This window comes from Mobula hypostoma, chromosome 5 (genome assembly GCF_963921235.1).
Source record: "Mobula hypostoma chromosome 5, sMobHyp1.1, whole genome shotgun sequence".
Taxonomy (NCBI): Eukaryota; Metazoa; Chordata; class Chondrichthyes; order Myliobatiformes; family Myliobatidae; genus Mobula; species Mobula hypostoma.
The window spans coordinates 23,618,878-23,635,531 of NC_086101.1; the positions used below are offsets into that span (position 1 = coordinate 23,618,878).

Consider the following 16,654-nt stretch of genomic DNA (forward strand, 5'->3'; position numbering starts at 1 on the left):
TTTGGGTATTTTGCAAATCTAGTATTGGTGGTCCCTTTGTCAGTGCTTTGAGATGCCTGCTGTAGGAAGCTCACAGAAACATAAGAGAGCAAGGCTCAGCTCTGGCCAATAGACTACAGGGTCCATGTTGTTAAATTTATCTATCCTTTTTCCAAATGGATCAAAGGTTGTGCTGAAAAATTGAAGGCAGTGGTGAACTTCATCGTTGATGTCTGCCTTCACTTTAAGTGGCTCCTGAGATGGTGGTCCAGGCTTTCTTGTTCTCCTCTGTGTAATTATTGTGAGTGAAATGTGTGGTGCAGTGAGGATAGGTTGGTCGAGGGCCGTAGTCATTCGTGCATTCATTGTGGGGCTCATCACATATGTTTTGCATCTTAGTCTTCAAGTGCAAGCAAATCTCATTGAAGCTTGGCTACTGGCATTTGGGTGACCTTGGTTTTGTGTAGTTGCTAGAGAGTTTCCTATTAGTTCTGAAGACCAGCTCCACTTCCATGGGAAGTTTTTTTCAATGCCTTATTACTATCACATGTACTGAGGCACAGCGTCAAACTTGTTTTGCATGACATCATTTGATCAGGTTATTGTGTTGAGGTAGTACAAGGGGAAAGTAACAACAGAATGCAGAATAGTGTTTCAGAGATAGTGCAGTGCAGGCGGACAATAAGGAGCAGAGGTATAACGAGGTAGATTGGTGAGCTCAAGAGTCCACCTTACATTATTGGGACAGAAGCTGTCCTTGAGTCTAGTGGTATGTGTGTTCAGAACTCTATATTTTCTGCACAATGAGAGAAGAAAGAAGATAGAACGGCTAGGGTGGCTGGAGTCTTTGGTTACATTGGCAGCTTTACTGAGGCAGTAAGTATAGACAGAGCCCATGGAGGGGAAGCTGATTTCTGTTATGTGTTGAGTTTGGTCCATAACTATATGCAGTTTCTTACAGTCTTGTGCAGAGCCATTGCCATACCAAGCTTGGTATATCTGTATAGGCTGTTTTCTATGGTGCTTCAATAAAAATTGGTGAGAGTCAAAGGGGATATACCAAATTTCTTTAGCCTCTTGACAAAATACAGATGTTGGTGAGCTTTTGTGGCTGGGGCTTCCGTGCGGTTGGAACAGTAAATGCTGTTGGTGATATTCACTGCTAGGAATTTGAAGTTCTGAACCCTCTTGACTTCAGTACAGTTGATGTAAACAGGAGTATGTGCACCACCCTCCTTCCTGAAGTCAATGACCAGCTCTTGAGTTTTACTGATATTGAGGGAAAGATCATTGTCATGATCTCATGGCACCAGGCTCTCTATCCCCTTTCTGTACTCCAAATCATCATTATTTAAGATTTGTTCTTTTACGATGGTGTCATCTGCGAATAAGCAGAATCTGCCATGCAATCGTGAGTGTACAGAAAATACAGTAGGGAGCTAAAGCTGTAGCTTTGTGGTTGAGGATAATCCTGAAAAAGGTATGGCTGCCTATCCTTACGGATGGTGGTCTATTGGTCAGGAAGTAAACAATCCAATTGAAAAGGGAGGTCCTTGGTCTAGCAGATTGGAGATGAGTTTGCTTGGGATGATAGCATTAAAGACAGAGTGATGGTCAATAAGTAATAATCTAACATAGGTGTCTTTACTGTCTTGATGCTCCAGACATGAGTGTAGGGCCAGAGAAATGGCATCCACCATGGACCTGTTTCTGCTGTGGAGGGTCCAAAGGAGGTTCATGAGAATGATCACAGGAGTGAAAGGGTTAATGTATGGGAAGCATTTGATGTCTCTGGCCATGTACTGAGGGGTAGGGGAGAATCTCATTTAAACCTATTGTATTTTGAAAGGCCTAGATAGAATAGATGTGGAGAGGGATGTTTCCTATTGTGGGGAAGTCTAGGACCAGAAAGCACAAAGTCAGGATAGAAGGATATCCCTTTAAACAGAAATAAGGGGGAATTTGTTTAGTTATTGGATGGTGAATCTGTAGAATTCATTGTCACATATGGCTGTGGAGGCCAAGTCACTGGGTATATTTAAAGCTGGGATTGATAGGTTCTTGATTAGTGAGGGTGTCAAAGGTTGCAGGGAGAAGGCAGGAGAATGGAGTTGAGAAGGATAATGAATCTGTTGTGATGGAATGGCCGAGCAGGCTCCAGTGGCCTAATTGGCCTAATTAGAACCTAAATGGCAGGTTTGATGTTGTCATTTAAAGTTAAATTGGATAGATATATGGACAGGAAGGGAATGAAGGTTTATGGACCGAGTGCAGGTCGGTGGGACTAGGTGAGAGTAGGAGTTCGACACGGACTAGAAGTGCCGAGATGGCCTGTTTCCGTGCTGTAATTGTTATATGGTTATATGGTTATTATGCTCCTATATCTGATGGTCTACTGCCAGACAGCTTGGAAATCCCTCTGCAGTTACCACAATCAAACTTGTTTCCTTTCCTAAGGATGACATGAACCCGGTATCTCAATATCCCCTGGCATACCCTCATCTCCCCAGGTATGAACAATGAGACTGAGGATTTATGATTGAAGCTCTTTATCAATGAATTTCAGAATTTATTGGCTATGTCATCTACTCATAAGGCTCGTAATTTCTTTTTGTAATTTTGAGTCCTGATCTTTTTGACAATTAGTTATGGCAGCAAATTTGGGTCGGAGATGTTGCTACATGATGGTGTCCAGGGCAGAACAGAATTGTGGTTGAGAAGGTCTTCAAAGTGTTCCTTCCATCAGCTATTGACTGCCTCTCTGTCTCTGTTCCACTCAATGGGGTGGACCTCTGGGCATTTGGGATACAGGTGACACATCCAACAGAGCCATGGATCAGAAATGTGAGTGGACGTATGATCAGAGCTGGAGGTGAGAATCATGGGCAGGATTGTGCTGGTGCTGGGGTGTAGGAATATACTGTTCGACCAAAGACAGAAACTGGGAAGTGGTATAGCATAACAAATCCCACTGTAATCTTTAGAGAGCAAAACCAATCCTGAATCAAACATTTTAACTACAAAGATTTAAATTATTTTAAAATGAACTTTTACTAAAACCTTAATATAAGCTTTTAAGCTACAGCCCCCTCATATCTCCTACAGCCAAGCATTCATTTTTCCAATGCATGGGCTGAGGGATCCTGCATCAGGGTGGTCCTGGCATAGGATCTAAGAGCAGATTTCTGAACCAGGGAATCTCACTAAGTCTGTGCTTGATCACTGTGCTCTGTGTGGATTTAGGTGCAGGTGCAATGGGAAATCACTGAAGATCATCCAGGAACTGCATTTCAGTAGATGTTTCAGTTGGCAGCTCCATGTGGAATCCAGTGGAATGCAATAATCTTCCTTTGTGCCAGCAGCCAGTTCAGGTGGGGGAATAGACAATGGGTTTGGAGTAACACAGAATTAGGCCTATGCCAAATGGTGGAAACAGGAATGTGTGCACTACCCCACATTCTGAAGTCACTGACCAACTCTTTTCTTTTGCTGACAATGAAGGAAATGTTGTTGTCTTGACACCAAGCCTTTAGGCTCTCTGTCTCCTTGCATTCCAAATCATCATTATTTGAGATTCGGTTCACTACGGTGGTATCATCTGCAAAATTGCAGATGGAGTTACAGTGGCTAGACAGTTGTGAGTGTATAGGAGTTGAGGACACAACTCTGAGGTGTACCAGTGTTCAGGATAATCGTGGCAGAGATGTTGCTATACTGATTGTGTTAGTTGGTCAGGAAGTCCAGGATCCAATTGTGGAAAGTGGCCAGTGAAGGAGTGGAGCTTTGAGGCTTTGACTCGAGAGGCTTTGACAAGAAGAGGCGCAGGACAAGCTAGCTCGCAGTTAGTTTTTACAATGCCTCCTGAGACAGTGATGTGCCTCTCATGTGAGATGTGGCAGTCTTGGGGGAAATCCCCTCTCCCACAGAGTCACATCTGCCAGAAGTGCATACGGCGGGGCGATCTGGAAGACCGTGTAAGGAATCTGGAGCAGCAGCTGGATGACCTTCGACTCATAAGGGAGAATGAGGCAGTCACAGATGAGAGCTACAGGGAGGTAGTCACACCTAGGCTGTCGGAAGCAGGTCGTTGGGTGACAGTCAGAGGGGGAAAAGCAAAGGTGAGCAGCCAGGTAGTGCAGAGCACCCCCGTAGCCATTCCCCTGAATAATAAGTTTACCGTCCTGGATACTGTTGGCGGGGACAACCGACCAGGTGTGAGCAACGGTGGCAGGGCCTCCGGCACTGAGTCTGACCCGGTGGTGCAGAAGGGTGGGACGGAGAAGAGGAGAGCTGTTGTCATTGGAGACTCTATAGTCAGGGGACAGGACAGAAGATTTTGTGGACGTGAGAAGGACACCCACATGGTTTGTTGCCTCCCGGGTGCCAGGGTCCGGGATGTCTCTGACCGGGTGCACGACATCCTGGTACGAGAGGGAAAGCAACCAGAAGAGGTGATACATGTTGGGACCAACGACATAGGCAGGAAGAGGGATGAGGTCCTGAAGTGTGAATTTCGGGAACGAGGCAGAAGGCTGAAGAACAGGACCTCAAGGGTGGCGTTCTCAGGATTGCTGCCAGTGCTACGTGACAGTGATGGTAAGAATTGGAGGAGATGGCAGTTCAATGCGTGGCTGAGGAATTGGTGCAGGGAGCAGGGTTTTAGATTTTTGGATCATTGGGATCTCTTCTGGGGAAGGTGGGACCAGTACAGATTGGATGAGTTGCATCTGAACTTGAGGGGGAGCAATATCCTTGCAGGTAGGTTTGCTAGCATGGCTTGGGAGCGTTTCAACTAAATTGCAAGGGGGATGGGAGCCAGAGGATAGAGCAGTGAAAGAAGTGCTTGGAGTAAAGCCAGATCTAACATACAGAGAGGCTTTGGGGAAAGAGAAGCAGAATAAACGGTGTAAAGACAGTAAGGTAGAAGGGCTGAAATGTGTGTACCTCAATGCATGAAGCATCAGGAACAAAGGTGATGAACTGACAGCTTGGATACATACATGGAATTATGATGTAGTGGCCATTACAGAGACTTGGCTGGCACCAGGCAGGAATGGATTCTCAATATTCCTGGATTTCAGTGCTTTAAAAGGGATAGAGAGGGCAGAAAAAGGGGAGGAGGGGTGGCATTACTGGTCAAGGATACTACTACTGCTACAGAAAGGGTGGGTAATGTAGCAGGATTGTCTTTTGAATCAGTATGGGTGGAAGTCAGGAACAGGAAGGGAGCAGTTACTCTACTGGGGGTATTCTATAGGCCCCCTGGTAGCAGCAGAGATACAGAGGAGCAGATTGGGAGGCAGATTTTGGAAAGGTGCAAAAATAACAGGGTTGTTATCATGGGTGACTTTAACTTCCCTAATACTGATTGGCACCTGATTAGTTCCAAGGGTTTAGATGGGGCAGAGTTTGTTAAGTGTGTCCAGGACAGATTCCTGTCACAGTATGTGGACAGGCCGACTAGGGGGAATGCCATACTAGATCTAGTACTAGGTAATGAACCGGGTCAGGTCACAGATCTCTCAGTGGGTCAGCATCTGGGGGACAGTGACCACTGCTCCCTGGTCTTTAGCATTATCATGGAAAAGGATAGAATCAGAGAGGACAGGAAAATTTTAAATTGGGGAAGGGCAAATTATAAGGCTAGAACTTGTGGGTGTGAATTGGAATGATGTTTTTACAGGGAAATGTACTATGGACATGTGGTCGATGTTTAAAGATCTCTTGCAGGATGTTAGGGATAAATTTGTCCCGGTGAGGAAGATAAAGAATGGTAGGGTGAAGGAACCATGGGTGACAAGTGAGGTGGAAAATCTAGTCAGGTGGAAGAAGGCAGCATACATGAGGTTTAGGAAGCAAGGATCAGATGGGTCTATTGAGGAATGTAAGGAAGCAAGAAAGGAGCTTAAGAAGGGGCTGAGAAGAGCAAGAAAGGGGCATGAGAAGGCCTTGGTGAGTAGGGTAAAGGAAACCCCAAGGCATTCTTCAATTATGTGAAGAAAAAAAGGATGACAGGAGTGAAGGTAGGACCGATTAGAGATAAAGGTGGGAAGATGTGCCTGGAGGCTGTGGAAGTGAGCGAGGTCCTCAATGAATACTTCTCTTCGGTATTCACAAATGACAGGGAACTTCATGGTGAGGACAATATGAGTGAGGTTGATGTTCTGGAGCATGTTGATGTTAAGGGAGAGGTGGTGTTGGAGTTGTTAAAATACATTAGGACGGCTAAGACCCTGGGGCCTGATGGAATATTCCCCACGCTGCTCCACGAGGCAAGGGAAGAGATTGCTGAGCCTCTGGCTAGGATCTTTATGTCCTCGTTGTTCACGGGAATGGTACCAGAGGATTGGAGGGAGGCGAATGTTGTCCCCTTGTTCAAAAAAGGTAGTAGGATAGTCCGGGTAATTATAGACCAGTGAGCCTTACGTCTGTGGTGGGAAAGCTGTTGGAAAAGATTCTTAGAGATAGGATCTCTGGGCATTTAGAGAATCATGGTCTGATCAGGGACAGTCTGCATGGCTTTGTGAAGGGCAGATCGTGTCTAACAAGCCTGAAAGAGTTCTTTGAAGAGGTGACCAGGCATATAGATGAGGATAGTGCAGTGGAGGTGATCTATATGGATTTTAGTAAGGCATTTGACAAGGATCCAGACGGTAGGCTTATTCAGAAAGTCAGAAGGCATGGGATCCAGGGAAGTTTGGCCAGGTGGGTTCAGAATTGGCTTGCCTGCAGAAGGCAGAAGGTCGTGGTGGAGGGAGTACATTCAGATTGGAGGATTGTGACTAGTGGTGTCCCACAAGGATCGGTTCTGGGACCTCTACTTTTCGTGATTTTTATTAACGGCCTGGATGTGGGGGTAGAAGGGTGGGTTGGCAAGTTTACGGATGACACAAAGGTTGGTGGTGTTGTAGATAGTGTAGAGGATTGTCAAAGATTGCAGAGAGACATTGATAGGATGCAGAAGTGGGCTGAGAAGTGGCAGATGGAGTTCAACCCGGAGAAGTGTGAGGTGGTACACTTTGGAAGGACAAACTCCAAGGCAGAGTACAAAGTAAATGGCAGGATACTTGGTAGTGTGGAGGAGCAGAGGGATCTGAGGATACATGTCCACAGATCCCTGAAAGTTGCCTCACAGGTGGATAGGGTAGTTAAGAAAGCTTATGGGGTGTTAGCTTTCATAAGTCGAGGCATAGAGTTTAAGAGTTGCGATGTAATGATGCAGCTGTATAAAACTCTGGTTAGGCCACACTTGGAGTATTGTGTCCAGTTCTGGTCGCCTCACTATAGGAAGGATGTGGAAGCATTGGAAAGGGTACAGAGGAGATTTACCAGGATGCTGCCTGGTTTAGAGAGTATGCATTATGATCAGAGATTAAGGGAGCTAGGGCTTTACTCTTTGGAGAGAAGGAGGATGAGAGGAGACATGATAGAGGCGTACAAGATAAGAGGAATAGATAGAGTGGATAGCCAGCACCTCTTCCCCAGGGCACCACTGCTCAGTACAAGAGGACATGGCTTTAAGGTAAGGGGTGGGAAGTTCAAGAGGGATATTAGAGGACGGTTTTTTACTCAGAGAGTGGTTGGTGCGTGGAATACATTGCCTGAGTCAGTGGTGGAGGCAGATACAATAGTGCAGTTTAAGAGACTACTAGACAGGTATATGGAGGAATTTAAGGTGGGGGCTTATATGGGAGGCAGGGTTTGAGGGTCGGCACAACATTGTAAGCCAAAGGGCCTGTACTGTGCTGTACTATTCTATGTTCTATGTAAAAGAGAGGTGTTGAATCCTAGGTCTAGGACTTTGGAGATGAGTTTATTTGGATGAATAGTACTGAAGGCAGAGGGGGTAGTCAATTAACAGTATTCTAACATAGGAATCCTTAGCATCTAGATGCTCCGAAGATGAGTGCAAGGTTGAGAGGCAGAAGATACAAAAGCTAGAAAGCATGCACCATCCGGCTCAAGGACAGCTTCCACCCTGCTGTTATATGACTTTCCACGGTCCCCAGTACAATTAGATGGACTCCTGACCTCACAATTTACCTCATTGTGGCCTTGCGTTTTATTGTCTGCCTGCATTGCATTTTCTCTGTAACTCTGACACTTTATTCTGCGTATTCTTCCCTTGTATTACCTCAATGCACTGATGAAATGAAATGATCTGCATGGATGCATATAAAACCAAGTTTTTCACTGTACTTCAGTAAATGTGATAATAATAAACTGATTCCAATCAAGTTTCGTTTTCTAGTACTTAGTCCAAATCCTCCAATGCCTTGATGTTGGAAGTTCCATTCAGTAGGACTTAAATGCCGTGAGATAACCTGTCTCAACCACCCCTCCAACAGTGTGTTGCAGAATTTCAGCTCTCTCCAGCTCAGCGACTTCCATTTAATCCCATCTGAACTTCCGGTTTTTCACTGTACTTCAGTAAATGTGATAATAATAAACTGATTCCAATCAAGTTTCGTTTTCTAGTACTTAGTCCAAATCCTCCAATGCCTTGATGTTGGAAGTTCCATTCAGTAGGACTTAAATGCCGTGAGATAACCTGTCTCAACCACCCCTCCAACAGTGTGTTGCAGAATTTCAGCTCTCTCCAGCTCAGCGACTTCCATTTAATCCCATCTGAACTTCCTATTCCTTATACTGATGCTATACCCTCTGGTTATAGGCACCTCAGCAAAGAGGAATTTACCATCTTCCCTATCTATGTATCCTCAGTCTTCTCCACTCTTAAAAAGAGAACACAAAGCCAGCATAATCAGCATCTCCCCAGAGCTGCAACACTCTTCTGCACCTGCTCCAGTGAAATCCCATCCTTCATTCAGCCTGGCGGCCAGAATTGCACAAAACTCTCCAATTGAAGCTTAAATGGATAGCTTAGTTCTAGATTGAGCACCTTGCTCTTGTACTCTGAAGGTTTCCTTGAAATTGCTCCCTTTCAGAAGCTATAGTGATGGCAAAACTAAGGGTCAGGTTTTCACTGAAACTGGATCTCTTAGTAACTGCTTTGATGATTTTGATACTTACAGTACCAAATTAGAAATGTCCTGAGTAATGTTATTACACATCCGGGCATTAAGGCGATGAGAAGGATCCAGGTTGGAATGTTGCTGTCACAACGTTCAACTATAATATACAATGGAGAATTCACAGAGTAAATTATATGAAATCTTCCTGCACCCATCACAGTTAAGGGAACTTAATACAATATAAAATGGAAAAACTATATTGTTAAACCATATTTTACATAAGATAAAATAAGTCGATTTATCCTTTCAAAACCTTCCTATCCATGGACCTGTCCAAATGTGTTTTTAAAGTTGTCACTGTATCCCTCTCTACAATTTGCTTCGGAGAGGATAGCATGATAGCACAGCGATTAGCACAATCACTTTACAGCACCAACAATCACCGGTTGGGTTTCAATTCCCACTTCTGTCTGTAGGGAGTCTGCACATTCTCCTTCCGACCGCATGGGTTTCCTCCCACATTCAAAAGACATACATTTAAGTGTCGTGAGTTGCGGGCACACTGTTTTGGTGCTCGAAGCATGGTGACACTTGCAGACTGCCCCGAGCATGCCACTGCAATTATGCAAATGACACATTTCACATGGTTCAATCTGCATGTGACAGATAAAGCTAATTTTTATCTTCTGAAAATCACCACCCTTTTCACTTTGGCCTGGTGTAATGGAGGCTTGTAGAGGTTTATAACAATCATTAGTAACATAGAAAAGGTGGATGGTCACAGTCTTTACCAGGGCAGGGAAGACTAAAATTAAAGGGCATAAGTTTACAGTGAGAGGGGAACATTAAAGGAAACCTCAGAGGCAATTTTCTACACACAAGGGGTGGCATATACAGTATATGGAACAAGATACGAGGGAAAGTGATAAGGCAGGTACAGTTGTAAACTTTAAGTGACTCTGAAACAGGTTCATGGGGATAGAGAAGGTTTAGAGGTGTATGGGCATAACTTAGGGCTTAACTCATGCACCTTGACTAGCATGAAAAAGTTGAGTCAAGGGCCTGTTTCCATGCTGTCTAATTCCATGACCCCAATCACCATCTATCCATGTAATAATCAAACAATGTAATGTAGTTTTTTTAAATATGTTAAACCAAAGTTTATAGTCATAGTCATAGTCATACTTTATTGATCCTGGGGGAAATTGGTTTTCATTAAAGTTGCACCATAAATAATTAAATAGTAACAAAACCATAAATAATTAAATAGTAATATGTAAATTACGCCAGGAAATAAGTCCAGGACCAGCCTATAGGCTCAGGGTGTCTGACCCTCTAAGGGAGGAGTTGTAAAGTTTGATGGCCACAGGCAGGAATGACTTCCTATGACGCTCTGTGCTGCATCTCGGTGGAATGAGTCTCTGGCTGAATGTACTCCTGTGCCCAACCAGTACATTATGTAGTGGGTGGGAGACATTGTCCAAGATGGCATGCAACTTAGACAGCATCCTCTTTTCAGACACCACCGTGAGAGGGTCCAGTTCCATCCCCACAACATCACTGGCCTTACAAATCAGTTTGTTGATCTGTTGGTGTCTGCTAAACTCAGCCTGCTGTCCCAGCACACAACAGCAAACATGATAGCACTGGCCACCACAGACTTGTAGAACATCCTCAGCATCGTCCGGCAGATGTTAAAGGACCTCAGTCTCCTCGGGAAAAAGACGGCTCTGACCCTTCTTGTAGACAGCCTCAGTGTTCTTTGACCAGTCCAGTTTATTGTCAATTCGTATCCCCACGTATTTGTAATCCTCCACCATGTCCACACTGACCCCCTGGATGGAAACAGGGGTCACCGGTACCTTAGCTCTCTCAGGTCTACCACCAGCTCCTTAGTCTTTTTCACATTAAGCCGCAGATAATTCTGCTCACACCATGTGACAAAGTTTCCTACAGTAGCCCTATACTCAGCCTCATCTCCCCTGCTGATGCATCCAACTATGGCAGAGTCATCAGAAAACTTCTGAAGATGACAAGACTCTGTGCAGTAGTTGATGTCCGAGGTGTAAATGGTGAAGAGAAATGGAGACAAGACAGTCCCCTGTGGAGCCCCAGTGCTGCTGATCACTCTGTCGGACACACAGTGTTGCAAGCACACGTACTGTGGTCTGCCAGTCAGGTAATCAAGAATCCATGACACCAGGAAAGCATCTACCTGCATCGCTGTCAGTTTCTCCCCCAGCAGAGCAGGGCGGATGGTGTTGAACGCACTGGAGAAGTCAAAAAACATGACCCTCACAGTGTTCGCTGGCTTGTCCAGGTGGGCGTAGACACGGTTCAGCAGGTAGACGATGGCATCTTCAACTCCTAGTCGGGGCTGGTAGGCGAACTGGAGGGGATCTAAGTGTGGCCTGACCATAGGCTGCAGCAGCTCCAGAACAAGTCTCTCCAGGGTCTTCATGATGTGGGAGGTCAATGCCACCGGTCTGTAGTCATTGAGGCCGCTGGGGCGCGGCGTCTTCGGCACAGGGACGAGGCAGAACGTCTTCCTCAGCACAGGAACCCTCCGGAGCCTCAGGCTCAGGTTGAAGACATGGCGAAGTACTCCACATAGCTGAGGAGCACAGGCTTTGAGCACTCTGGTACTGACACCATCCGGTCCTGAAGCCTTGCTTAGTTCCACATTAGCTTTTCTCAGCTAATTTTGCCATGGTACAACATTACCAAAGTCTTAAAACAGTCAGGCCTTGGAGATACTCTCTCTCTCTATCATTGTCCAGCAGTGATAAAGGGGCAGAACCAATGTCCGGCACTACAGAAAATGAAGCAGAGCCTTCCTGTTTCCCTCCACCAATTATGACATTACATGAATTCTATTTTTTACTTTACGCAAAGCTGCATCTCTTTCTTTTCATCTTTATTATACGGCTGATAAGCATTACTGTACCTCTATTCTACTTTTTTCCTCTTCATCTTTTATTATCCTACCTTCCTTCTCCCCATGCCACTTGATACTCTAACTAATGAAGAATCTATCAACATCTGCTTTAAACGTATCTAATAACTTGGCCTCCATATCTGTCTGTGGACAATGAATCCCACAAATTCACCACCCTCTAGCTAAAGAAATCCCTTTTTATCTCTGTTCTAAAGGGATATCCTTGTATTCAGAGCCGTCCTCTGGTTCTAGACTCCCTCACGATAGGAAGAATCCTCTCCACATACAGTCTATCCAGGCCTTTCAATACTTGATGAGTTTCAATGTGATCCCCCAGCTATTCTTCTAAATTCTAGTGAGTACAGGCACAGATCCATCAAATATTCCTCATACAGTAACCCTTTTATTCTTGGGTTTACTCTTATGAACCTCCTCTGGAGCCTCTCCAATGCCAGCACATCTTTTCTGAGATAACGAGCCCAAAACTGCTTACAATACTCCAAGTGTGATCTCACCAATGCTTTATAAAGCCTCAGCGTTGTAGTACATCCTTGCTTTTATATTCTAGTCATTTCAAAATGAATAACATTACATTTGCTTTCCTTACTACTTACACAACCTGCAAGTTAACCTTTCGGGATCCTACGCAAGGATTCTCAAGTCCTTTTGTATCTCTGCTTTCTGAATTTGCTCCCATTTAGATAATAGCCTATGTCTTTATTCCTTCTACAGAAGTGCATGACCACACACTTCCCTACACTGTATTCCATCTGCTATTTCTTTGCTCATTCTCTTTTCATCTAGCCAAGTCCTTCTGCAGACTCTTTGCTTCCTCAACATTGCCTGCCCCTCTATCTTTGTATCATCCACAAACTTGGTACAGAGCCATCTCTTCTGTCAATCAGATCATTAATGTATAACGTGAAATGTAGCGGACCCAACACCAAACCCTGCAGAAGATCAATGGGCACCAGCAGCCAAGCAGAAAAGGCCTCCTTCATTTCCACTTCTAGCATCCTGCCAGTCACCCTATCTTCTATCCATGCTAATATATTTCCTGTAATATCGCGCTTTATCTTTTTTAGCAGTCTCGTATGTGGAATCTTCTCAAAGGCATTCTGAAAATCCAAGTAAACAATATCCACTGACTTTCCTTTGTCTTACTTGCCTGTTATTTCCTCAAATAATCTCAACAGATTTATCAGGAAACATTTCCCTTTAAGGAAACCATGCTGACTTTGGCCAATTTTATCTTGTGTCTCCAAGAACCCTGAATCCTCATCCTTAATAATGGACTCTAAAATCTACCTCACCACTGAAGTCAGGCTAACTGATCTATAATTTCCTTTCTTCTGCATTCCTCCCTTCTGACAGAGTGGAGAGACTTTTGAAAATATCCAGTCCTCTGAAACCATTCCAGAATCCAGTGATTACTGAAGATTACTACTAATGCCTCCACAATCTGTTTAGCTCCCTCTTTCAGAAAAATGGGGTGTAGTCCACCTAGTCCAGGTGACCTAGACACCTTCAGACCTCCAGGACGCTCTTTAATTTCTTGCAAACTGCTGGTGTCTTTCACAGTAAAAAGTGAGGCAAGATATTTATTTAATTCATCCACCATTTTTATCCCCCATTACTACCACTCCACTGTCATTTTTCATCAACCTTTCCTCTCCTTTACTTTATATATCTGGAAAAAATGTTGGTGTCATCCTTTATATTATTGGTTAGCTACCTTCTTATCTCATCTTTTTACTCTTACTGTTTTCAGTTGCCTTTCATTGGATTTAATAGCTTCCCAATCCTCTAGCTCCCCACTTCTTTGTTGCTATATTGTATGCCCTCTCGTTTGCTTTTATGCTGTCTTTCACTTCTCTTGTTAGCTATGGTTCCCTCATTCACCCTTTAGAACGTTTTCACTTCTTTGGGATGTATCTATCCTGTGCCTTTCAAATTGCTCCCAGCAACTCCAGCCACTGCTGTTCTGCCATCATCCCTGCTAGTGTCCCCTTCCAATCAACTTTGACCAACTCCTGTCACAGGCCTCGACAATTTCCTTTACTCCACTGTGACACGAATGCGTCTGACTTTAGATTCTCCTTCTCAAATTGCAGGAGAATTCTCACATTATGATCATCACCTCTGAAGGCTCCTTTACCTTAAGTTCACTAATCAAATATACCACACCCAATCCAGAACTGTCTTTTCCCTAGTGGGCTCAATGACAAGCAACTCCAAAAAGAATCTTAAGAAAAGGTGTTATTGTCTTTTTAAATGTATATTTTTATGATTGGAAGACCTGTCTGGACATTAAGAACGTAAAACTCTGCAGCACACAAAATGCTGGAAAAACTCAGTAGGCTATGGAAGAGTAAACAGTCGACGTTTCAGGCCGAGACCCTTCATCCGGACTAGTATTTTGTCTCACACTTCACTGTGGGACACACCAGCGGGATGTCAGAATTTTGAGAGTGTCATGGAGGTCTAAAAGTGTCTAAGTCACCTGGACCAGGTAGACTACACCCCATTGTTCTGAAGGAGGTAATCAGATTGTGAAGGCATTAGTCGTGATCTTCAATAATTACTAGATTCTGGAATGGTTCCAGAGGACTGGAAATTTTCAAATTTCTTAGTCCAGATGAAGGGTCTCTGCCCAAAACGTTGACTGATTTTATTATTTTCCATAGATGCTGTCCAGCCTGCTGAGTTCCTCCAGCATTTTGTGTGCATTGCTTTGGATTTCCAGTATCTGCAAATTTTCTCGTGTCTTTAAAACACTGTGGGTCTACCCCATCACTGAGTTGCTCATTGGTGGAGAAACCAAAGGAAATGGACTTGGTGTGGACCATTTTGCTGCCTGCTATGGAGACGCTGAAGTTGGTGTTTGAAGGAGGTGTGCAGTCTAACAGTGAGTGATTGTCTTAGTCGCTTTTCTTGTGATCACAAGACCCCCTTGGACATTGGTAATGCAAGTCTGGTTCATTGGTTTATTAGCGGGACCGACGATGGAGGAGCTGCATATCCTCAGTCGTTGTGAGGACTAGGCCTTAAGCTGTGGTGTTGCCTATTTGCAGTCATCCAGGAGAGAGGCATCGGAGTTGGTGCTGAAAGTGGTGTGGTGCAATATCCTTGCCAGCCCTCCAGTATTCGCTCGGCAGAAAACAAGCTGTATTATGTGCAACTGCAGATTGCTGCGATGTTTATATTGTATATTTGTATATACTGTATATTTTTTTGTGTGACTGTATTTTACCACTGTCTTAAATGTGTTATATGTACCTTGTGCTGTGTATGACTGTTGATATTGTGCTTGGCATATTGGTCCCGAAATAACTCAGTTTTTTGGCTGTATTCATGGGTATCCATGTATGGTTAAATGACAATTAAACTTAAACTCGAATCTCACAGACATTCTACAAGTTCCTCCTCTTGGGCAATCAGCATCAATCCGATTTTCCCTATCTACCTATATATCAAAATCCCCGCATGCCCATAATTAAGTATTTTTTTACATGCCTTTTCTAGATCCCTTTGCAATTTGTACCCTACGTCCTGGGCGCTGTTCAGAGTCATGTATTTATCTCCTATCAGTGTCTTTTTGCCTTTGAAGTTTCTTAACTCTACCCAAGGACTTTACAATTTCTGATCCTACGTCACCTTTCAATCTCTCTGATGTAATGATGCCATCCACCCTGTCGAATATCATCCATCTTTTCACCTTAGGAAAACTTGATTATATGACTCTATCTAATCATCTGAGCCAGAATGTGAAAAGTTGCAGGCACATAAATCCTTGCAGGACACCATTACTCACATCCTGCCAACTTGTGTCCTTGCAAGTTATCCTTATCCTCCACATCTTGCGGTTGACCTACTTGTTCATTCATTGACCCAGTTATCAATGCCTTCCATTTCGTGAAATTGAACTTATGATGGATTTTATCAAATGCCTTCTATAAGCCCAGATACACAATCTGATCTTTGATAAACTACTACATTGGACTAAAGCATGTAGGTGTAGTTATTCCAGAAAAAACAGCCTGAGATACTCCGTGAATGCGGAGCAGCACATATCAGCCAGGTGGGATGCACAGTGGAAACGTGTATCAAGGAGTACAGGAGGTCTATCTGTTTTGGTTACCCGGAGGAATCGGTAGACTGAGATACTCATTCAGTCCAACATTCTACAGCATACAGTACCAAGTTTAGCATTTTCATGGAAATAAAGAATATCTTTGCACATACCTTTAAATACAATCCAGCAAATGAAGGTAATGAGAATGCAGATAAGAGACACAACGTTACAGATATTCAAGAACCACCCCCAACGTTTGTCTCCTATACCTTAATGGAGAAATGAACAACATTAAAGCAGTATACAAACTGAAATAACAGATTGACACAAATGATTCAATGCAGGATTAACGAACAAAGTGCTGCGAGTTATGGAAATGACCTCAGTTGGTCAGGTTGGTATCGAGTCTCCTCAATACGATGCAACCCAACCATCTGACAAGATGGGCCAGACGTCAGGGCACGGGAATGAAGAAGGTATAGAGAGCTCAATGATATGGGCAGGTGTAGAGACACTGGGAGAGACCAAAAAACTAGCTTGTTGTTGCTTCTGGAAACACATTTGATAATCTGGGTTTTTCCCTATCTGCAGTCCAGTCAGATGTGCATGCCACTACACTGATGTTTCTTCCTGTGCACATCCAGAAAATTAAATAATAAATATTATTGTTTTCAATGACATGGTGAC

The 16,654-nt window shown here is 43.9% G+C and overlaps 1 protein-coding gene across 5 annotated transcripts in view; it reads right to left on the reverse strand.

Annotated features, from left to right (window-relative positions):
• Positions 1-16,654, reverse strand: part of LOC134346687 (hemicentin-2-like) — a 101,062-nt gene that overhangs the window by 4,613 nt on the left and 79,795 nt on the right. For all 5 annotated transcript variants that reach the window (XM_063048198.1, XM_063048201.1, XM_063048197.1 and 2 more), the window contains 2 exons: positions 16,138-16,236; positions 9,013-9,111 (listed from right to left, as the gene is read on the reverse strand). In XM_063048198.1, coding sequence (XP_062904268.1) covers positions 9,013-9,111; positions 16,138-16,236 — 198 coding nt within the window. The remainder of the gene's footprint in view (positions 1-9,012; positions 9,112-16,137; positions 16,237-16,654) is intronic.